This window comes from Artibeus jamaicensis, unplaced genomic scaffold (assembly GCF_021234435.1).
Source record: "Artibeus jamaicensis isolate MK-2021 breed Jamaican fruit bat unplaced genomic scaffold, CSHL_Jam_final scaffold_1283, whole genome shotgun sequence".
Classification (NCBI taxonomy): Eukaryota; Metazoa; Chordata; class Mammalia; order Chiroptera; family Phyllostomidae; genus Artibeus; species Artibeus jamaicensis.
Window position 1 is genome coordinate 22871040 of NW_026522028.1, and position 21234 is coordinate 22892273.

Sequence of the window (21234 nt, forward strand, 5' to 3'; positions counted from 1 at the left end):
CTTGGATTTCTTGGAAGTCTATTTCCTTTGCCAGATTGGGGGAAATTTTCTTTTATTATTTGTTCAAATAGTTTTTCCACTGGTGGTTGTGTCTTTCCCCCCTTCTGGTACCCCTATAATTCGGATATTGGAGCGTTTAAAGATGTCCTGGAGGTTCCTAAGACTCTCCTCATTTCCTTGAATTCTTGCTCCTTGACTCTTTTCTGTTTGGCCATTATTTGGTTTCTTCTGGTCCACTCCATCGATTTGAGTCCCAGTTTCCTTTTCATCTCTATGGGTTTCCTGTGGAATTCCATTCATTTCCCTTAATTTAGCCTTCATATGTTTCTCTAATTTGTGGCTATAATCAACCAGATCTGTGAGGAAGCTGATGACCAGTGTTTTAAACTGTGCGTCTGAGAGTTTTGCTATTTCTTCGTCGCTTAGATTTATCTCTGGGGCTTTGAGGTCTCCCTGCGACATTTTTGGTCTGTTTTGGCCCTTTAAATGTGAGAAACTGCGCCTTGGACTCCCAGGTCGCTGGGTTGTGACGCTGTATGTGGGGGCGTGGTCAGAGCGGGGAAATGGCGGCGCCCTGTATCGCCGCTGCGCCGGTCCAACCGCCCACTCCCTCGCTCGCGCGCAATTAGGCAACCGCAGTCAACTCGCTGCACTGCCTCCCCACTGTCTCCTCTGCAGTCGCTCACCCGGTGGGTTGCTCGGTCGCTCACTAGGTCCAATCCTGGGTTTGGAACCCGTGCGTCTGGATTCGCGCGTCTGGATTCCGCGCCCGGGACCGACCGAGCCCTCCCTTGCAGCTCCTCACCAGACGCCGGTTTCACCCCTTACCGGTCAGGCTGAAGAATTTGTTGTTAGCGGACTTCCGAAAAGTTCAGTTTTCCGTGTTCTGGTTGTGTTTTCTGATGTTAATATTTAGTTGTCCCTAAACTTGGTTGTGTGAGGAGGCACGGCATATCCACCTAAACCTCCATCTTGGCGGAAGTCCATAAGTTTTTTTATAAGGAATCAAAACATTTAATGAAAAAATCTTCAAACAATTACTTGGCTTATTTGTTGTGGGATAACAAATTCTGCTATTATTCCAATTAGGTACCATTTTAAATGTAAAACTGTATTAAAGAATTATGTACTTGAAACCCATATAATTTTATTAACCAATGTCACCTCAATAAATTCAATAAAATAAAAAAATAATAACATGCTAATAATAGTAGAGTTAGCAGATACCCTTTCCACACTAGACATATGTTTATTTTGGAACTGAGTTTAGTCTATTTATCAAGTTAGGTAGTTCTTCTTTCATTTCTGTTTTATTTTTTTAATTTAATTTTTTACTGATATTTTAGAGGGAGGGGAATAACACAGAGGGAGAGAGAGACATTGATTAGTTGTTCTGCTTATCCATGCATTCATTGGTTGATTGTATGTACCCTGACCAATGTGCCACAACCTTGGCACATTGGGGCAACATTCTAACTAACTGGGCTTCCTGGCCAGGTATGTTTTATTAAAATTAAAAAATAAATTACATGGCACCAAATAGCTCCAAGGTTGGTGAGCTTTGGCTCCCAGGCCAAATCTAGTCCTCACTTGTTTATGTAAATAAGGTTTCATTGGAACATGGCTATGTCCATTTGAGTACAAATTGGCTGCTTTCATGATGCTAAAGCAGAGTTAAGGTGTTGCAACAGAGGGCACAAATTCTAAAATATTTACTACATATCTTTTACCAAAAAAGTTTTTCATCCCTGACCAAGTATATGAAATTACAAAAGTTTATCTTGATTAGTTTCTAAAATTGTATTAATTATGCTATTACAGTTGTCCCAATTTTTCCCTCTTTTTGACCTTCCACCCAGCATTTCCTACTCCCTCTGGCAATCCCCCCTCTTTTGTTTCTGTCCATGGGTAATAGGTATAAGTTCTTTGGAAACTCCATTTATTATACTGTTCTTAACCTCCCCCTGGCTATTCGGTAACTACCAGTTTGTACTTCTTAATCCCTTCACTTTTTCCCCCATTCTCCTCTAGTTCCCCCTCCCCACTGACTACCATCCCAATGTTCTCCATATCTGTCATTCTGTCTCTGTTCTGCTTGTTTCCTTAGTTTGCTTTTAAAGTCAGTTGTTAATATTTATGTATTTATTGCCATTTTAATGTTCATAGTTTTAATTTTTTGTTTTCTTAAGTAAGTCCCTTTAACATTTCATATTATGATGGCTTGATGATGAACTCCTTGAGCTTTACCTTGTCTGAGAAGCACTTTATCTGTCTTTCCATTCTAAATGATAGCTTTGCTGGATAGAATAATCTAGGTTGTATGTCCTTGCTTTTCATAATTTTGAATATTTCTTGCCAATCCCTCCTAGCCTACAGTTTCTTTTGCGAAATGAGCTGACAGTCTGATGGGAACTCCTTTTTAAGTAACTATCTGCTTTTCTTTTGCAGCTCTTAGGATGATCCTCTCTTTATCTTTAACCTTTGGCATTTTAATTATGATGTGTCTTGGAATGGGCCTCTTTGCATCCATCTTGTCTAGGATTCTCTGTGCATCCTGGGCTTTTCTATTTCCTTCACTAAATCAGGAAAGTTTACTTTCATTATTTTTTCAAATAGTTTTTCAATTTCTCATTCTTTCTCTTCTCCTTCTGGTACCCCTATGATACAAATGTTGGAACGCTTAAAGTTGTCCCAAGGGGCTCCTTACACTATCCTCAATTTTTCGGATTCTTTTTTCTTGCTGTACTGACTAGATATCTTTAGCTTCCTTATGTTCCAAATCATTTATTTGATTCTCAGCTTCATCCACTCTGCTGTTGATTCCCTGTAAATTGTTCTTTATTTCAATTACTGTCTCCTTCATTTCTGATTGGATTATTTTATGTTGTTGGGGTACCCACTGAGTTCCTTGAGCATCCTTATAACCAATGTTTTGAACTCTGCATGTGATAGATTGCTTATCTCTTTTTTGTTTAGTTCTTTTTCTGGAGTTTTGTTCTGTTCTTCTATTTGGGCCATATTACTTTATCTCCTAGTTTTGGCAGTCTCCCTGTGTTTGTTTCTATGTATTAGGTAGAGCTGCTATGACTCCCTGTCTTGATAGTGTAACCCAATATAGTAGGTATCCTATGGGACCAATGGCACAGCCTCCCATATCCCCAAGCCTGGTACTCAAGGTGCACCCTTCATGTGGGCTGAGTACACCCTCCTCTTATAGATGAGTCTTGATTGCTGTCAGCAGGTCAGTGAGAGGTATTTTCCCAAGCCAGGCAGCTGATAGGACTGTCTGTGACCCCTGGCCAACAATCACCTTCTTCCATGACTTGTGGAGGTAGTTGGGAGGTTGTGCTCCAACATGGTCTGTAACTGTCCACTGGGTGTGCAGGCTCTGGGGTTTGCTGGGTGGTGCAGGCCAAGGTCATCCTCCACCTGTGTTCTGTCTGGGGCTCCTTGGCATAAGTTATAAAGCAACATGTAGATGGCTGCTAGTGCCAGGCCTGGGACCACTTGAAAGGTACAGGGTTTAGGCTGAGCTATTGCTTATTTCAGTGTATTTAGGAAGGTCTGAAGCCTGCATCTAGCCCAGCCCTTCATATGGAAAAGCCACTATTACCAGCTTGGATGGGCCCATGAGTTGGATGGGGCCGAGCCTTAGGTAATCATCAGGGCAGGGTTATCCGTGTGAACTAGGTCAGATATGGTGATGCCACTTTGTGGCTCTGTGTGAGGGAGGGCTCAGAAAAGGAACAATGGCTGCTATCTGGTTCTGGGAGGAAGCTGTTCCCCAGCTCTCCCCATGATGCCAGACATTTCAGTTCCTTCCGTGTATGCCACTAGTGCCCTTCAAGGTGCCTTCATGGTGCTGAGGGGGGTGAGTCTTAGTAAGGGATTGTGTGGAGTCCTCCAGGAGGAGATGCCTGAGAATCCCAGTTTCTTTCACTGACCCAACCCCCACTGGTTTTTACAGCCAGAAGTTATGACAACTTGTCTTCCTGGCATTGGAACCCTGGGCTAGGTGGTCTGGTGTGGGGATGGGATCCCTAGCTCCTGAGATATCCCTCCATTTTACTTCCACCATGTGTGGGTTTAGGATCAGCCTGTTCCACATCTCTATGTGTCCACCCTTCTACTCCTCCAACCCATCTGGATGAATGTGGTTTCTTTAATTCTCTAGTTGTCAGACTTCTATACATCTCAATTTTTTGACAGTTCTGAGTGATATTTGTTCTGTAGTTTAGCTATAATTTTGATGTGGTTCTGCAAGGAGGTGAGCCACATTTACCTACACCTCCATCTTTACTGAAAGTCCTGTTTACTTTTTGTTGAACATGGTTTTTTTTTTCATGGATGAGACAGTATTGCTTACTCAATTTTCTAAACATGCTTTCAGGGTAAATTGAGATAAGTTCACACTGGCGGTTTGAAGTCACAGTCCTGATTAAAATCACATATAACAAACCTACCAAATGTTGTTTGGATTGGGGTCACCATCTCTAAGATAATGGTCCTGATGAACCTGTTCAGAAAGGCCTGCTTTGACTGTCAAACATCTGTGAAATGTATCCCAGAGGTGAATGCTTCTCCATTGATGAACATTCTTGATGCCCACAGCTCCCAACCCTCCCACAATAAGAGAAGAGCTCTGCACGGCTTCCTATGACACCATCACTGTTCACTGGACCTCCGATGATGAATTCAGTGTGGTTTCCTATGAGCTCCAGTATACCATATTCACTGGACAAGCCAATGTTGTTAGTGAGTATCGCACACCCTATTGATTCCTCTGTCTGGTAACTGTTTTCTGATTAGATTGTATTTCTGAATTTAAACATCAAGGGAAGACAAAGAATGCACAATATTTATGGGCCTGCCTTTCATAACCGACAAGATGATAGCACTCACTTGTACTGTACTAGTAAAAATAAGTGGCCAGTGATGAAAATTAATGATCTCTAGTAAACCACAAGGATGAATCTTACAAACTATTGTTAAGTGAAAGAGGCAGGAAAAGAAAGACTATATGCAGTATGATTTCATTTATACATTCATAACTTAAAAGTACAAATAAACTGTCTTGTTTAGAGATGCATATATAGGTGGAAAAATTATAAATAAAAGTCAGGATGATGGTTACCTCTGGGATGGGAGGGGAGTGGCACCACTGAGAAGAAATACATGTTGATTCATGGGGTTAACAGCATTTTCTGGTTATATTCTGGTTATTTCATGGTTATACATTTGATTTCATGTACTTTTCTGAATGTTATTTCACAATGTTTTTAAAGAAAAGGATTTAATAAAATGAGTAGCCAAAGAACACCAGATACCTGGTCTCATTCAAAGGAGAGCAGGGCCATCATTTGAAATGTTACTAATTGGCCTCCACCTGGGAAGAACCTGCAGACCTTACTCGAAACACAGAGGCCTCTCTCTCACTGAGGCCCACAAGCTGTTAGATATCGTAGACAATTCAATTATCTCACATGGCAGTAGCTGGCTAGAAAGAACATAACAGAGTAAACACTCCTCCCTACCCACAGAGTTATTTAATTTGACTTGAGTAAATGGCAAAGGATGAGAAGGATTGACATTTCAGGAGAGCAAGTTTAAAACTTCTTTAACAAATAAAAATAGAATATGTCAAAGTAGAAGCCATTCAACAAAGAAATATTTTGAATAAATCCATATCACCTTAATGTTCTCATATTGTATAAACCTATTCTCTCTTACCTACACTGTTCTTTCCTAGCAGAAGTAAATCTGACGTATGTGATGCTTAAAATAAAAATTTGATTTAAGATTATTTAAAAGAGATGCCAAAATATTCCACTTCTAAGTGACTAAAGTATAAAGGACCCATGCCCAACAAATGGTTCCACCTGTCTTCCACATATCCCCTTTTCCAATCTTCCCCTCCTCAACCCTCTGCCCTTCCACTCCCTAATTGGCCAGGCTTGGAAGCTTTTATGAAAATCTTACCAGAGATTTTATTATTAAACATTCATTTTAAAGAGATGAAATTCAAAACATGGTCAGAAATTCCAAGACAATCACAAAACAATATCATGAAGGTCTGAGAACAGCAGATACAAAATGGAGGGATGATTTATTGCAAAAAAAACTAGGGTCAATAAGGATTGTGTCAGACTCAAAAACAGAGAAAGTTCTCTGAAAACACACAGAGGATTGATAGGAGCAACATCTGTTGATGAGCAAATAATATAACCAGAAAAAGAAACATTTGGAGCCATTTTATACCTAAAAGTTGCTTATTAGCCCACATAAGGAATGTTATATTTCTCTGAAGTTGTTTTTGCACAATCAAGAAAAAATTATATCAGTTTTTTATTGTTATGTAAGAACATCTCCAAAACTTAGCAGCTTACATTTAACAACACCCAGTTATTATTTTAGTTTCCATGGGTCAGGATTCTGGGCACAGTTTCACTGGGTCTTCTTCTTAGGGTCCATAAGGCTGAAATAAAAATGTTGGCTGGGCCAGATTCTCATCTGGAGGTCCAATTAAAGAAGAATTCACTTAGCTCCCTCGGGTTTCTGTCAGAATTTATTTCATTATGGTTGTGAAATTCATGCAAGCAAGAGAGAGAGAGATGCTTTGCTACTTCAAGTGTCTCACCTCTAAACCCCTTAAAGAGCTTACCTGATTAGCTCACACCTACCCGGATAATCTTTCTTTTGGTTAACTCAGAGTCAACTGATTAGGAACTTTGTTATATCTGTAAACTCCCTTCACCTTTGCCACATAATGTAATATCACAGGAATGATAAAGAAGATAAGATCTTTCTCCTTTGCTGTATCTGTTAGTTAGAAGCAGGTCACAAGTCTTGACTACACTCAAAGAGAGAGAATTATACAAAGTTATGAATAGTATGGAGTGGGAATTATGGAGGCCACATAAGGATATGTCCACCACAGATAGTTATGTCTGTCTTGAAGTTTCTTGATTCAAATTACTGTGGGCATTTAGACAGTACACATAGCTTTGGCCTAGACTGATGGGCCCTGTATCAGTCAGTTTTTGCTGAATAGCCAACAACCACAAAACCTAAGTAGCATAGAACAATAAATGTCTATTTCTTGTACACCTGGAATCTTCTAGGGGTTAGCTAAGAGGTCTTGCTGATTTTCGTTAGGCTCTGGCACGTCAGGCTAGTAACTGGGGCAACTCAAGTGTTACACAACTCTTTCCTACAATCGATTTCAAGCATGTTCTCCTGGTGATTGTAGAGGTGAAGGTGTAAGAACAGGACCAATTGCAAACATGCTTTCCAAGCCCTTGTCTCTGACATACCATTGTCCAACCAAGTCCCATGGATGAGCCTGGAGTCAGAATGGGAGGATCTACAGGATTGTATGGTTAAGGGCGGGGATAGAGGGAGGAGTGTGGAAGTGGATCCAGAAGGCAATCTACTCTAGAACTCCAACTTAACACCAGCTCTTCACCCCACCCCCTAAATGAAAGGTAGATATTTATTGCTTGAAATGTAGAGTTTCTCAGGTGGCTAAATATTGCTAACTTGACTTTCATGTTGTTGGCATGGAAAATAATACCAAAATAAGACATGTAAATGGAATAGATAAGAATAGGCTGTGATCAAACAACAGCAGCACTGCTAAGCATAATGAACTGAGTCAGAGCTTTATGCTGGGTGATTCCAGAGAAGGCATTTTGCTTCTGGAAACCAGATGCCAAGAAAATAAAGGCAAATGGCTTGATGAAGATTATGGACCTGACTTATTTAATGCACAGATGCCAGAAAGGCCCACTTTCCCAGGATGAATGGAAAATAATGAAAGTACAGCTTCTCATCTAACCTGATGCTCTCTTCAGCTTGTTGGTATCAGGATTTATTCATCTCTTTAATGTACAGTAAACCAATGCACTAATGTCCTGATGCCTTACAGGATTAAATTGCAACAAAGAATTTAGATAAAAAGATAACTGAGACACAAGCATTTTAAAATTCTTTTATTTTTTAATACTATACCTATTTAAGGGAGACATGCATTAGCTCTGTAATTTGGGGCAAATAATTTAATGTCCTTTGAGTCCATTTTTTCTCCTCTGTAAGAAGAGGTAATGTTATAACCTCATATGGTGAAGATAACAAAAATGAAGGCCTTAGCTCTATGTTTGCCGCAGTGGTAGCACATGCACATTCAAAGTTATTATTCCTACAAAAATGTAGACTACACTCACCCATCAGTGCATTTTTTAAAGGCTGTTATTTTTGTTATATGATGAAGGTCAATAATGTAATTTTCCAGGATTATCTACATGATAGCATTTTACACAATCTTCATATGAAAGGCTTTCCTTGAATGTTGTTTGACCATCTGTCCTATCATTTGGAGGAATATCCTTTGCAGATGTTAAAGTGAAAGATAAGATGTTGAAAGCATACTGTAAATTAAAAGATATAGTGCCCAAAAACTGTCTGTAGCTTCTTATGCCACCAGGAAATCTACTGTCTCCATTTCATAGTTCCTTCACTTGTCATAATAAATTCTAGTTAATCCCCCCAACTGACTTTATTGAAGGAGAATTACATAATGTCTATGGAGATTTCTAATCTTTTTAAAAATTATTTTATTGTTGTTCAATTACAATTGTCTGTATTTTCTCCCCACCCCTCTCCCCACCCTGTCCAAACCCACCTCCCTCCCTTGCCTTCACGCTCCCCCTTGATTTTGTCCATGTGTTGTTTATAGTAGTTCCTGAACACCCTTCTCCCCTCAGTCCCCTCCCCCCTCCCCTCTGGCTGTTGTTAGAGTGTTCTTATTTTCAATTACTTTGGTTATATTTTGCTTGGTTTTTCCTTTTGTTGATTATGTTCCAGTTAAAAGTGAGATCATATGGTATTTAAGGTTCCCACTAATCAAATTCATACGCTCAAATGCAGAATTAATGATATTACCAATTTTTAAAATATATTTTATTGATTATGCCACTACAGTTGTCCCATTTCCCCCCCTTCATTCCCCTCCACCCTGCACACCCCCTCCCCACCATTCCCCCCCTTTCGTTTATGTCCATGTGTCACAAGTTCTTTAGATTCTATATTTCCCATACTATTCTTACCCTCCCCACTGTCTATTTTCTACCTACCATCTATGCTACTTATTCTCTGTGCCTTCTCCCCTCTTCTCCTTCTCCCACTCCCCTGTTGCTAACCCTGCATGTGATCTCCATTTCTATGGTTCCACTCCTAATCTAGCTGTCCTCTTAGTTTGCTTTTATTTTAGGTGTGGTTGTTAATAACTGTGAGTTTGCTGTCCTTTCACTGTCCATATTTTTTATCTTCTTTTTCTTAGATAAGTCCCTTTAACATTAAGGGTTTGGTGATGATGAACTCCTTGAATTTGACCTTATCTGAGAAGCACTTTATCTGCCCTTCCATTCTAAATGAAAGCTTTGCTGGATAGAGCAGTCTTGGATGTAGGTCTTTGGATTTCATGACTTGGAATGCTTCTTTCCAGCCCCTTCTTGCCTGTAAGGTTTCTTTTGAGAAATCTGCTAACAGTCCCATCAGGGAACTCCTTTGTAGGTGACTATCCCTTTAGTTCTTGCTGCTTCTAGAATTCTCTCCTTCATTTTAATCTTGGCTAATGTAATGATGATGTGCCTTGGTGTGTTCCTCTTTGGGATTCTCTGAGCTTCCTGGACTTCCTGGAAGTAGTCTATTTCCTTTACCTGATCGGGGAAGTTCTCCTTTATTATTTGTTCAAATAAGTTTTCCACTCGTGGCTGTTCCTCTCCCCCTTCTGGTACCCCTATAATTCGGATGTTGGAATGTTTAAAGATGTTCTGGAGGTTCCTAAGCCTCTCCTTATTTTTTTTTGAATTCTTGTTTCTTCATTCTTTTCTATTTGGTCATTTTTTTCTTCTTTCTGGTTCATTCTCTTGCTTTGAGTCCCAGTTTCCATTCCATCACTATTGGTTTCCTGTTCATTCCCCTTCATTTCAATTAGTTTAGCCTTCATTTGTTCCTCTATTTTCTGATTAAAATCAACCAGTTCTGCGAGCATCCTGATCACCAGTGTTTTGAACTGTGCATCTGATAGTTTGGCTATTTCTTGGTCTCTTAGAAGTATCGGCTCTGGGGCTTTGAGCTGTTCTTCTTGAACCATAATGTTTTGGTCTTTTTGTGCCTGTTATTATGAGGGGCAGAGCCTTAGGTGTTCACCAGGGCGGGGTGACCCAGTTGCTAGGTTGTGATGCTGTATGTGGGGGCAGGGTCAGAGAGGGGCAATGGCATTTGTTCCACACACTCTCTCGGATTTCGGTTCCCTCTGCTGCTTCCCGCAAGCAAACCAGGCCCCCCTAGTGCCAGGTCCGGGGTGTGTGGGCCTGTGCACCCTCCAGAACCCTGTGGGTCTCTCCAACAAACTCTGTGAGCCTGGGAGCCTCTCCCGGCACCTCAACCCAGCAAGTTTTTCCAATTGGTGCTTTTAGGCTTTAATTCCCATCGCTGGGGCCCTAGCCTGCACAGTCTATCTCACTGCTCATTTTTTTGCCTGGTTTATCTGCACACCAATGTGTGACCATGGTCAGCCAGCCGCCTTGTGCCCTTCTGGGTCCACCCATTACCACCCCACACCTGGGATCTGCCGACTGCTGCCTGCAGGCCTGGGTGGGTCTGGCCACTTTTTCCTGTGCAACTCAGCTTGGCCAGCCACTGACTCTGCCCCTATTACCTGTCTGGCTGAATGGTTCGTTGTTGTCGGACTTCTGCATAGTTCAATTTTCTGTGTTTTGGTTGCATTTTTTTTCTACTAAAACTTTGTTGTCTTTAAACTTGGTTGTGCAAGGAGGCACAGTGTTTCCACCTACGCCTCCATCTGGGCTGGAAATCCAATTTTTATTTTTCATTTTTATTAACAGACTCATAGTTGCAGATATTAATGAATTTATTAACAAATAGATATGTACTTCATTTTACAGTGTTATCCATGTTGTTTATCCAAAACTACTTTTAAAATTTCTTTTAATTGTTGTTCAATTACAGTTGTCCCCTTTTGTCCCCATCACATCCAAAACTACTTTAATGCATCATTTAAAATCTTAAATTAGTGCCTTTCCCCCACAGTTTATTTTTACTATTAATAAAAATCAAAAGATTAATTTCTTCAAGATTTTAAGACAAAGAAGTTATCTGTGTTTATTTTAGTCATTTTGAAAACATTCATGAAAGTTATTAAAAATATACTATTTTTATAGAAAAGAAAGAAAATAGTGTTATCTTCTGTCCAATCTGTTAGACAAAAGATGTTAGAAGTGGTGTGTGGTCTCTCTGAAGGGTGTCCATGTTGCATAATGTTTTATGGCAAGATGACAGTTGTTATACAAGGCTATGAAATCCCAAATGTAATTAGGATCTTGTAATGAGTTGCATTATATGGGGAAATGCTTCTGACCCATTGTGAATAAGAAAAAAATGTACGAAATTGAAAAACTCAATTAAGCTTTATTATAGACTAATTATCTTTAAGTTCCATTGTTGTTTTAATACTTCAAGCCGAACTGGGAAAGGTGAGTGTTGGAATACCCTGAAAGATGATTGGAAATGAATTTGGAAAAAAGTGAAGTTTCAGTCAGGATGGTTAGTGGGTGTTTCATAAAGAGATGAATAAAACATGGTCCATAGTCCCGACACAGTGGGGTATTGAGGCAGAAAAGTCTGGCGCTTGATGCCATGTACGGAAAGTTAAGTGGTGCTGGCGCAAGACCAATGCTAGCAGCACAATAATGGTGCACTCCAAGGCACCCCACTTACTCCATCCCCCAAAAGAAAATGGTCAATGTTGCTTTCTTGACATTTTTAATCAAATTCTCAATTATTACTCTGGTGATGGCAATTATATAAAAAGTAAGTCTAAATAGTAATCGTTATCAGTATGTACGAAACTACATTGTATTAGTGTAAAGCTGTCCAATGAAATTTTACTACTTCATAAACATTTGTTCTTTTAATATTCAAGGAAAAAACTTAGTGACCTCTTCAAAGTAATCAGGATAGCCAGGGTCCTTTTTTTTTTTTGTTTGGAAAAGGTTCCTGAAACATTACATCTTCTTTGTTGGGTTAAGACTTTGGATTGTAGGCCAAATTGCAGTTTGCAGCAATTCCAGACATCTGCTTTATGATGTTGTTGAAAGCAGTCCCCTACCACATTAAACCCAGCTTTGGGTTGTACAGTGATGTAAAGTTTATTGAAACATTTTTACATTTGCTTTCTTTGACCACAGTAGTCATTTTACTGTAACATATGCAATTAAACAGGAACAGTGTAAATGCAGTGACATTGATAGGATTCTCATTGATTGTACTGAATATTATTATTGTTTTCATTCATGCCTGTGTGCTGTTGATGAAGGTCTAGGAATATGAGTAGGTTATCGTAGGCAATAGAAAAGCTCATTGTTTTGTCTTGTTGCTATTACAATATTATTATTAAATATCTAAAGTGAGTTACAGGCTTCTTGGGGCCCAGAACTTAGAGTTCAAAATGACCATTCTTTGCTTGGATCAAAATCTACTATTTGACTGTGGCACTATCCAGAAGTATTGAGTTTATTACAGCTATGTTCAAACAGAAGGTAAGGTGAGAAATTAGCAAAAGTGATATGCCGCAGGGAGACTCCCATGTTACTAAACTATTTGTGAATGTTTTCCTCAGTTTTACACAAGTAAGAATTTGTGGAAAAACATAGAGCTAAGAGTTGGGGAAAATAGGGGGTGAGGGTGAGGGGTGGTGGTGTTTTAGCTGCTCCTTTGTATCTCGAAACACAAATACACACACACAACCTCTTCTCTGAGCTTCACATTATTTCCTTACTTCATGCTGGCTTTGTCAAATTTGGTGGTCCTCCTGGTGAAAATGTTGCCAAGTGGAAATGTAAAGAGGTGACAGGAAATTCCCAAAGTCAAATACATATGTGTACATATATATTTTTTTAAAGACTCACTGAAGTGTGTCTGAAAATATGGTATACCCAAGATGCAAATCATATGAGGGGAATTTTCACAATTGAAAAAATACTTTTATGTTCTTCTCAACTGTGAGACTATCATGAGCAATGTTTAATTCAAAGGTTGGAGAAAGTATTTAGTAGGATTTAAAGACAGGCTTCCTGAACTTTTTTCTACAGAAATGTTTTATTAGATTCTCAAGAGGTGAGACCAAAGAAAGATTAGGGGGCTGCTTCTTGAGAGTGTGGCAAGGTATAAGTTGACTCAAGATCAAAAGAACTAACCATTTAACTTGCAAATCCACTGAAAGGAAGGGATGGAGGGGTGAGTTTAGAGCCCTCAGGATATGCAAGGGCCAGGCCCTGTATCAAAAACTGGTGAAGGAAATTCACCACAGTCAGGAAACTTCATGACAACCCAGTCACCTAGGAGCCAGAAAAAGGTTCTATTAGAGTACCTTTTAGAGGTACTCTAATAGTACCTTTTTAATAGAGTACCTATTAGAGTACCTGTTAATTAGAACTCTAATAGAGTTCTAATTGACAGGTAGAGAGGGGAGATAGGAAAGTTGGACCTAATACCAAAGAGATGTTTTCAGCATCAGCCAGGTGCAAAACAAAGCAGGCTTCCTTTTTCTTGCATGTTCTCCAAGCACCATAAATTCTCCGCCTGCTCCCCAACCCACAGCTTGCAGAATGCATCCAGAGCAGCAGCCCCACTTTGCTCTGAAACCAGCCATGCTAGGAGTACAGCTGGTCAAATCCCTGTGAATGTTTTTCTTAGACCCACACTGGGACCTGGGCTGCTCATTAGTGCCACTGCTGCAAGATGTTCTCAGGAACATGTCTCCTGAATCAGTTAACTGTGGCCACACTGATGATGGATCACAAATAACCCTGATGGTCATTTTCTTAGCTTTCCTGGCATAAGTTAGCTTGGAGTTGGCCAGTCTCTGTTGGCTTCCCTCCTGCATTGGCTGGAAAGTAGAGCTGTCCCCTGAACCTCATCCTATCTGGATAAACAGGCTCTCTGGGGAATGTTCTCCTTGTGACAATGACAGAGGTGCAAGAGGGCAACAGAGCCTCTAAAGTTTTGTAATGCCTACTCTTGCAACTGGTACCTTGACATTTCAGCCTCAACCAATTGGTTGAAGCAAGTCACATGGTCATTCAGAGCCACGTTGATAAGGGAATATATCCCATCTGTTTATAGGAAGTAACTGCCAAGTCTCTTAGGCCTGGATCCAGGGTAGGGAGGTGAACTAGAGTAAAAAATGCAATCTACTACATCTACTTTAGTAAAGTCAACTTCTCATACATCACTCAGGTCTCTTCTCACCTTCTGTGAGTCTCAGAATTGATATGTAAAAGACAGAAAACTGTACTTGAACAATAATTAAATAAAAAATTTTAAGAATCAATATGTAAATATTTAATGATCATCATAATGACAATGGAGGGGAGGAATCAGTGGTGACCCATAGCACATAATCTGTGCTTAAGGTACCAGGCAGAACCATCTTTGCTGTTCTCATCCATAGTGAACAAAATTTGCAATGTAATAATTTTAAGTGTTTTTTTGCATTTAGAGCACACAATAACATAATAATATTACAGGTTGAACTACTTGCGGCAGGACACTGAGCATCCAAGTTTATTGATTATCTCCCTAAGAAGTGAGAAATCATTCCATTTATGGTTCAAATAACTTGAAATTACACAAATGTTGCCCCACATCTGGTTGGCTTTGCAGGTCTCTGTAACTCAGCAGATAGCTGGATGATTGTGCCCAACATCAAGCAGAACCACTACACTGTACATGGTCTGCAGAGTGGCACCAAGTACATCTTCATTGTCAAGGCCATCAACCAGGCAGGCAGCCGCAGCAGTGAGCCTGGGAAGTTGAAGACAAACAGTAAGTCACATAAATTCAGCAAAACTGTAGTGTCTCCTTTCAACTGCCTCTGTTCCCCTTTCTTTTCCTTTCCTCTGTCTTAAGCGTCACTGCCTGTCTCAGAAAGCAAGTAGAGAGCCAGTGGGGACTAGTGCATTTTGTATCAAATACCACTTAATTCCAAAACTGACTCTACTCTTAAGGGCTATGAGATAATTAACTTTTCTGTGCCTCAGACTTCTTAATGTTTAAAATAAGTAATCCTGGAAGGGTTCTTGTAAGAATTAGAGTGTGTGTGTGCACATGTGCATGAGATACACAGTCAGTGCTTTGTAAATGGCAGGTATTTTCTGTAGCAGATTAGCAAATTAATAACTCCAGCAGGAATTTTTTTATTTTACTGATATCTGCCTAAGTCTATGATTCTCAATCAGGGGTGATTCTGCAACACCCCCCCCAGGAGGGGATATTTAACAATGTCTAGACACATTTTTGGTTGTCACAGCTGAGGTGGATGCTACTGGCATCTAGTAGTTTGAGGCCAGGGATGATGGGAAACATCCCACAATACACTGGACAGCCCACAACAAAGAATGATCTGGTTTATACACGTGTCTCGTAACACTGTCGTCTCTCTCTCTCTCTGTCTGTGCCCACATGTGTTTTGTTTTAGCCTCTTTTTTTACATCTTTTGATCTAGAAATATTATGTTATATAACACAGTATTTCCTTACATTAAGACCTCCCAAGAGAAAGCAAATTGGAGTGTGTCAGTATGGTGCCATGTTATAGGATTGCCAGCCAGCCAGTCAACAAGAACAATAACTGTTGTTCTGGAGAACCCTCATTTAACTCAAATCCTTGATTTCAGTAGTCAAACAACTTTACTGCTGATAAACACATACTCTTTTGTTTTAGATTTTATTTATCTATTTTTAGAGGGGAAGGGAAGGAGAGAGGGAGAGACATATCAATCAATGTATGGTTGCCTTTCATGCATCCCCTGCTGGGAACTGGCCTGCAACCCAGGCATGTGCCCTGACTGGGAATCGTGATAAACACGTACTCTTAAACATGAAACTAATTTCTCCTCTCAGTATTTCTGTTGGTATATGTTTTTAGAGAGTAAATTGGAAAAAAATGAATACATGCATACACTGGGGTTAATTCTGTAAAATATATCTTTGAGACATGTCATGACTGTTTTTAAAGTCTGATTCTGAAAATATGTTATTGGTCACATTAAATAAATAGTCCTTTTCCTCTTTTTCTTTTGTAAACTTGTTTCTAGGCCAACCATTTAAATTGGATCCCAAATCTGCACATCGAAAGCTAAAGGTGTCTCATGATAACTTGACAGTAGAACGTGATGAGTCATCATCCAAAAAGAGTCACACGCCTGAACGCTTCACCAGTCAAGGGAGCTATGGTGTAGCTGGAAACGTGTTCATTGATAGTGGCCGGCATTACTGGGAAGTGGTCATAAGTGGAAGCACATGGTAGGCAATTATATCTATTATCTCCAGTTATAAAAAGGCACATCTTACTCTATACCAGAGCACCAACCCATACCAGAGTCCACCTTGAAGAAGAACATGCAAAAAACCTCTGTCATATCAGTCAGCTGTTGCTACAGTCATGCTGTATAAGAAACACCTCAAACCTCAGTGGCTTCAAACAACAATCATTTATTATTGCTTACTAACACTCACATCTGTGGGTCAGCTAAGCAAGGCTGACCTCAGCTGGGCTTTGCTTTAAGCCAGGGGTGTCATACTCATTTTCACTGGGAGCCACATCAGCCTCAAGGTTGCCTTCAAATGACCAAATATAACTGTAGGACTGTATAAATGTAACTACTCCTTAACTAGGGCCAAGGAGCTCAGCGCTGCTGCCAGGCAGAAACAACATGCTGGGCCAGATAAAACAAGGTAGAGGGCCGGATTTGTCCCACGTGCCTTGTGTTTGTCACCTGTGCTTTAAGTTATAAGTTGGATCTATATCTGTTCTATGTGTCTCTTCATCCTCTTTGGATGTGTGGGCTACCCATGCCATCTTCTTAAGGAGCCCAAGAGTACAAGCACAGTTCAAGCCTCTGCTTGCTTCATGTCTACTAACTTCTCATTGGCAAGCCACATGGCCAAGCCCAAAGTCAACGGTACAGGAAGTATATTCCTCCCATGGGGGAAAGAAGAGACAGTGAGTATTTGTCAAGTAATCATCTAACCTACCATTCCACCAGTAAGAAAAATAACTGGTTTTAAGTTCATCCATTTTTTTATTTATGGCAAGAATTGCAGTTATGATAGATTCCTCATCCCTGGGGAGACCTACGATGCTAACACTGCTCTTTCATGCCTAAAAACATGGGTCAGCAGACTACAGCCCTTTGGCCAAACCTGGCCAACTGCCTATTTTTTATGGGAACACAGCCACACCCATTCTTTTCTATCTTGTCTATAGCTGCCTTTGAGCCACACAGCAGAGTTCAGTAATTAACAGAATCCTATGATCCATGAAGCTGAAACATTAACTCTCTGGCCCACTATAGAAAAAATTTGCCAATATCTACATTAAAACATTACTCTTCATTACTTTAAAAAACTGATTTCTGTTGCCTTGTATATTTTTTATTCTGCACTGGGCCAATTGGTGCAAATGGCTGAGAGCTGAAGTATTCAAGGAAGCAGTGATCCTGGACTGGGTGGGAATCACTTCAAAAGGTCTGGTAGATCCAGCCCAGGGACTTTGTAAGCCTAAGGGTGAATGTCAGGGTACAATCTACATTTTAATTAGTTTACCTTGCCAGGTTAACCTCACAAAGCTGACCTTGCTTATTCCACAGCCACAAACTGAACACCTTACTCTGGCTGGCTGTCTCAAAAATTTACGTGTTTGCTGTGGCTCAGAAAGGGAGCAATTTTATTTTTATTTGAGCAGTCCTCATCTACCACAACTATGCACCAAGCACTAGTCTAAGCATTTTACAAATGTTGACTCATTTATTCTAATCCTACAAGGGTAGGTACTAGTATGCCATTTTACAAAGGGAATGACTGAAGCATATGCCCAATGTCACAAAGCTCATAGGTAGTAGAGTTAGGAAGTCTTCAATCAAAGTGAAAACTCTTACCCAAGAGTCCAATTTCTGGTTTGGCAGGTCAGGTGATTTTTGTCACAATTATTCAACTCTACTTGTAGTGAGAAAGAAGCCATAGATCATATATCCACAAATGGGTGTGTCTGTGTACCAATAAAACTTCATTTGTGAAAATAAGCAGAGAGCCACATTTGGCTTGCGAGTTGTAGTTTGCTGGTCCCTGCTCTTAACCAACATGCTGTATTTTTGAAACATAGTTTTTAGGGCTTACGGTGGTGTACTTAAGCAGTAATAGGTTAATCCTTGCTTTAAAAAAAAACTTAAAACTGCATAACCTGAAGACAATTAATATTATAACATTGTTATTTTTGAGATAAGAATGCTAAAACACTCCTCATTTATTTAAAAAAACTGTAAATTCAAATTTATGCAAATAATGTTTATATAAGTAAACTGAAATCTAAGTGAAATCACAGGCTTGGATGTTTCCTGTCTCCCAACAGTAGTAACTATAGTGGCCAACCAAGTAGGTTTTCTACTGTTGTGATCCTCACATTTCTCTTTGCCCAGAACCTTTTCCTGTTTCAGCATCCTGCTGGAGGATGGGAAATGAATCCTTCCACTTTATTCGGCTCTGGTCCAGACTGGCATTTATAGTTTTTAGCTCCACAGGGGCAAGATAAAAGCCCAAAGGAAAATGCAATGAATTGTTGCAGGTGCAGAGGAGCAAACATTTCTAGTTAATGTGCTGTGTTAATATGGGATGGAATCCAGTGTCTAAATAATTACAAGCCCATTAATAATTATTTATGATAAATGATACCTGATCATTATGATCTTATTCCCATTGATGAATGGTGTGGGAAATTCTGCCAGACCACTTCAGTTGTATAAACACAGATCAGCATTACCTTGAAAACACCCTCCAGATGTCAAAACCAACTTATAAGGGGGGAAATTTTTTAATTAATTGCCGCAGTTTGGTTTTTTACAAACCTGATTTTGTCAGATTCAGAAAATTCTCATGTAGAACATAATTGAACATTTCCTGGGTGGTGTTAGCAAGCAAGGGAGTGACCTCTACCATCAAATTCTTCTGATGCCTTGATTTACAGCTAATGACACATATATTTTCTCATGAAATACAGTCTTGACTTTAAATTAACATGAATGTTATGATCCATGCAATGGGGCATGTTAACATTGCTCTGAGAAACATAATTTTTGTCCTTTTTTAATTCTGAGTCCCACTGTATAACTTAATGGAATATCACCTTCTGTCTGCTCCTTTCAAGTTCAATAGAAATATGTGCATATTTTTCAGATTAATGATAGTATAATGAATGGTATTTTCCTTTGCTCAATGGACTATACATGTAGTTCTTACTGTCTAATGCTAATAATGTGCACTTGGTATTTTTCGAAATTGTGTTAACTAAGCATGGGTTCATGCAAAGATTACTGGGCCAGAAGTCAAGGGGAAGAGGGCAAGATCCTGGATTTTGCTCCTAATTTTAACCTTCTCTGTGTTTTCTCATTTGCTGAATGAAGTCATTCATACTTGGCAGTAGCTATATTATGGGGAGTTCAGTTCAAATGGGGAATAAATGTCAAAGTTCTTTAATAAAAAAATTGAAGTGGTATGCAGCAACAAGAAGGAAACAATACAGATATGTGGCTATTTTGTGTTGCAAATGTAGATTTCAAATTGTCTGAAAAAATGGTAACATTGTCTACCAGAGCATAGAGAAAATACCCAAAAATTACAAAACAAAAACCTTTCCAAAGTGCCTCAGTTAGGCTTCAATAGAAAAACAAAAGTTACCCTAGATACTCCAAGGAGGAAGAGAACCAGGGGCTTACTGGAGCTGAGGAAAGGCTGGGAGCACAAGTCAGAGAGCCTGCCATTCCAGTCCATGAAACCTGGATGTGCTGTAGGTATTGGAAGGTGACCCACAGCCCACAGGCTAATGTGCCCAGGAGCTTACCCAAAAGCTTCCATAAAGCTTACCACTGCTGTCTGCTGTCTGGAACAGAGTGTTTACTCTCCTCTTAGAACTTCTGGGTCTTGTGCAAGGGATTCACAGTGGCAGAACCTGATCCTGACTCCTACTGGAAAGAAGATTCTGGAAAGTGCAACCCCAGGATTGTCCCTGGCATCTAGGGCAGGATTTGTGAGAGGGCAGAGAAAAGGTTGAATTGATGGCAGATGGGTTAACGCACTGGAATTAATGGATTATTGATTCCATTCTCTTTTTTAATTCAATGATTTTTAAACAAAGCACTTTAAAACTGATTGTATTTTAAACCCAACATGTGATTTTTAAAAGAATGTCCTTTTATCAAAGACCAATGAAGTTTTTCTCTCATACCCACATGGGTATGGTATCATATGTCAATATCTAGTTAGACTAGTTTCTGTTATATTAAAAGTTGAGCTCTCAATCATTCACTCTTTATTAAGAATGGTGGGTTTTGCTTATCTTCATAACTGAAATATTATACATATTACAGAGCCATACCTCAGTGGGGTAAAAAGAGATTAAGAAACTTATAGCATTGTGAAAAGAATTCTTAACATGTTTTTGAGCAGTGAGAGAACATTTAGAATAACTAGGATATCCATCTGCTCAAAGACATTCAGAATTTTTCAAAGTGTAGCAGGAAATATAAGCAGAACAGCCCTTGGCAGTGATGAAATTACACAATTTCTGATGAGGGTGGGTGTTAGAGAATGTTGTTTGTGGCCTTTTGGAGTGATCATAGGTTTAAATTCTGAATCTGTTACTTACTAGTAATGTATCAATGGACAAAAATAATAAAGTAACAGTCACTGAATGTTCCATGCTAGCCTTGTACCCAGGATTTTACATGTATTCTTTCCTTTACTCCTTAACATAACCTCAGATGGAGACTGTCATTGTCCCTGTTTTACAGATGAGAAAACTGAGGCTGTATGGTGACAAGAAACTTATCCCCATAAATGAAAATCATTCTGCATGATTGCCTTCTGCAAAGTGGACTTGAAGTTGTCGAAAATGACAACCATGATGTCACTTGAAAAATTCAATGGTCAAGAGGAAAAGTCTAGAGTAGGGCTGTTCGTGTAGCCATGGGCCACATACAGCTATTTAAATGATTTCATTTAATTAAAGTTAAATAAATATAAAGTTCAGTTTCTCATTCTTAGCAGCCACAGCTCCAGTGCCTGGTAGCCACATGTGGCTCCTGACCACCATATTGAACAG

General features: G+C 39.6%; 1 protein-coding gene across 7 annotated transcripts in view; it reads left to right on the plus strand.

Annotated features, from left to right (window-relative positions):
- MID1 (midline 1) overlaps positions 1-21234 on the plus strand; it is a 374792-nt gene that overhangs the window by 349244 nt on the left and 4314 nt on the right. For 6 of the 7 annotated variants that reach the window (XM_037157517.2, XM_037157518.2, XM_053655803.1 and 3 more), the window contains 3 exons: positions 4612-4755; positions 14746-14907; positions 16178-16385. In XM_037157517.2, the coding sequence (XP_037013412.1) occupies positions 4612-4755; positions 14746-14907; positions 16178-16385 (514 nt within the window). Of the gene's footprint in view, positions 1-4611; positions 4756-14745; positions 14908-16177; positions 16390-21234 lie in introns of those variants that run through there. The other variant, XM_053655805.1, reaches the window with a different exon arrangement.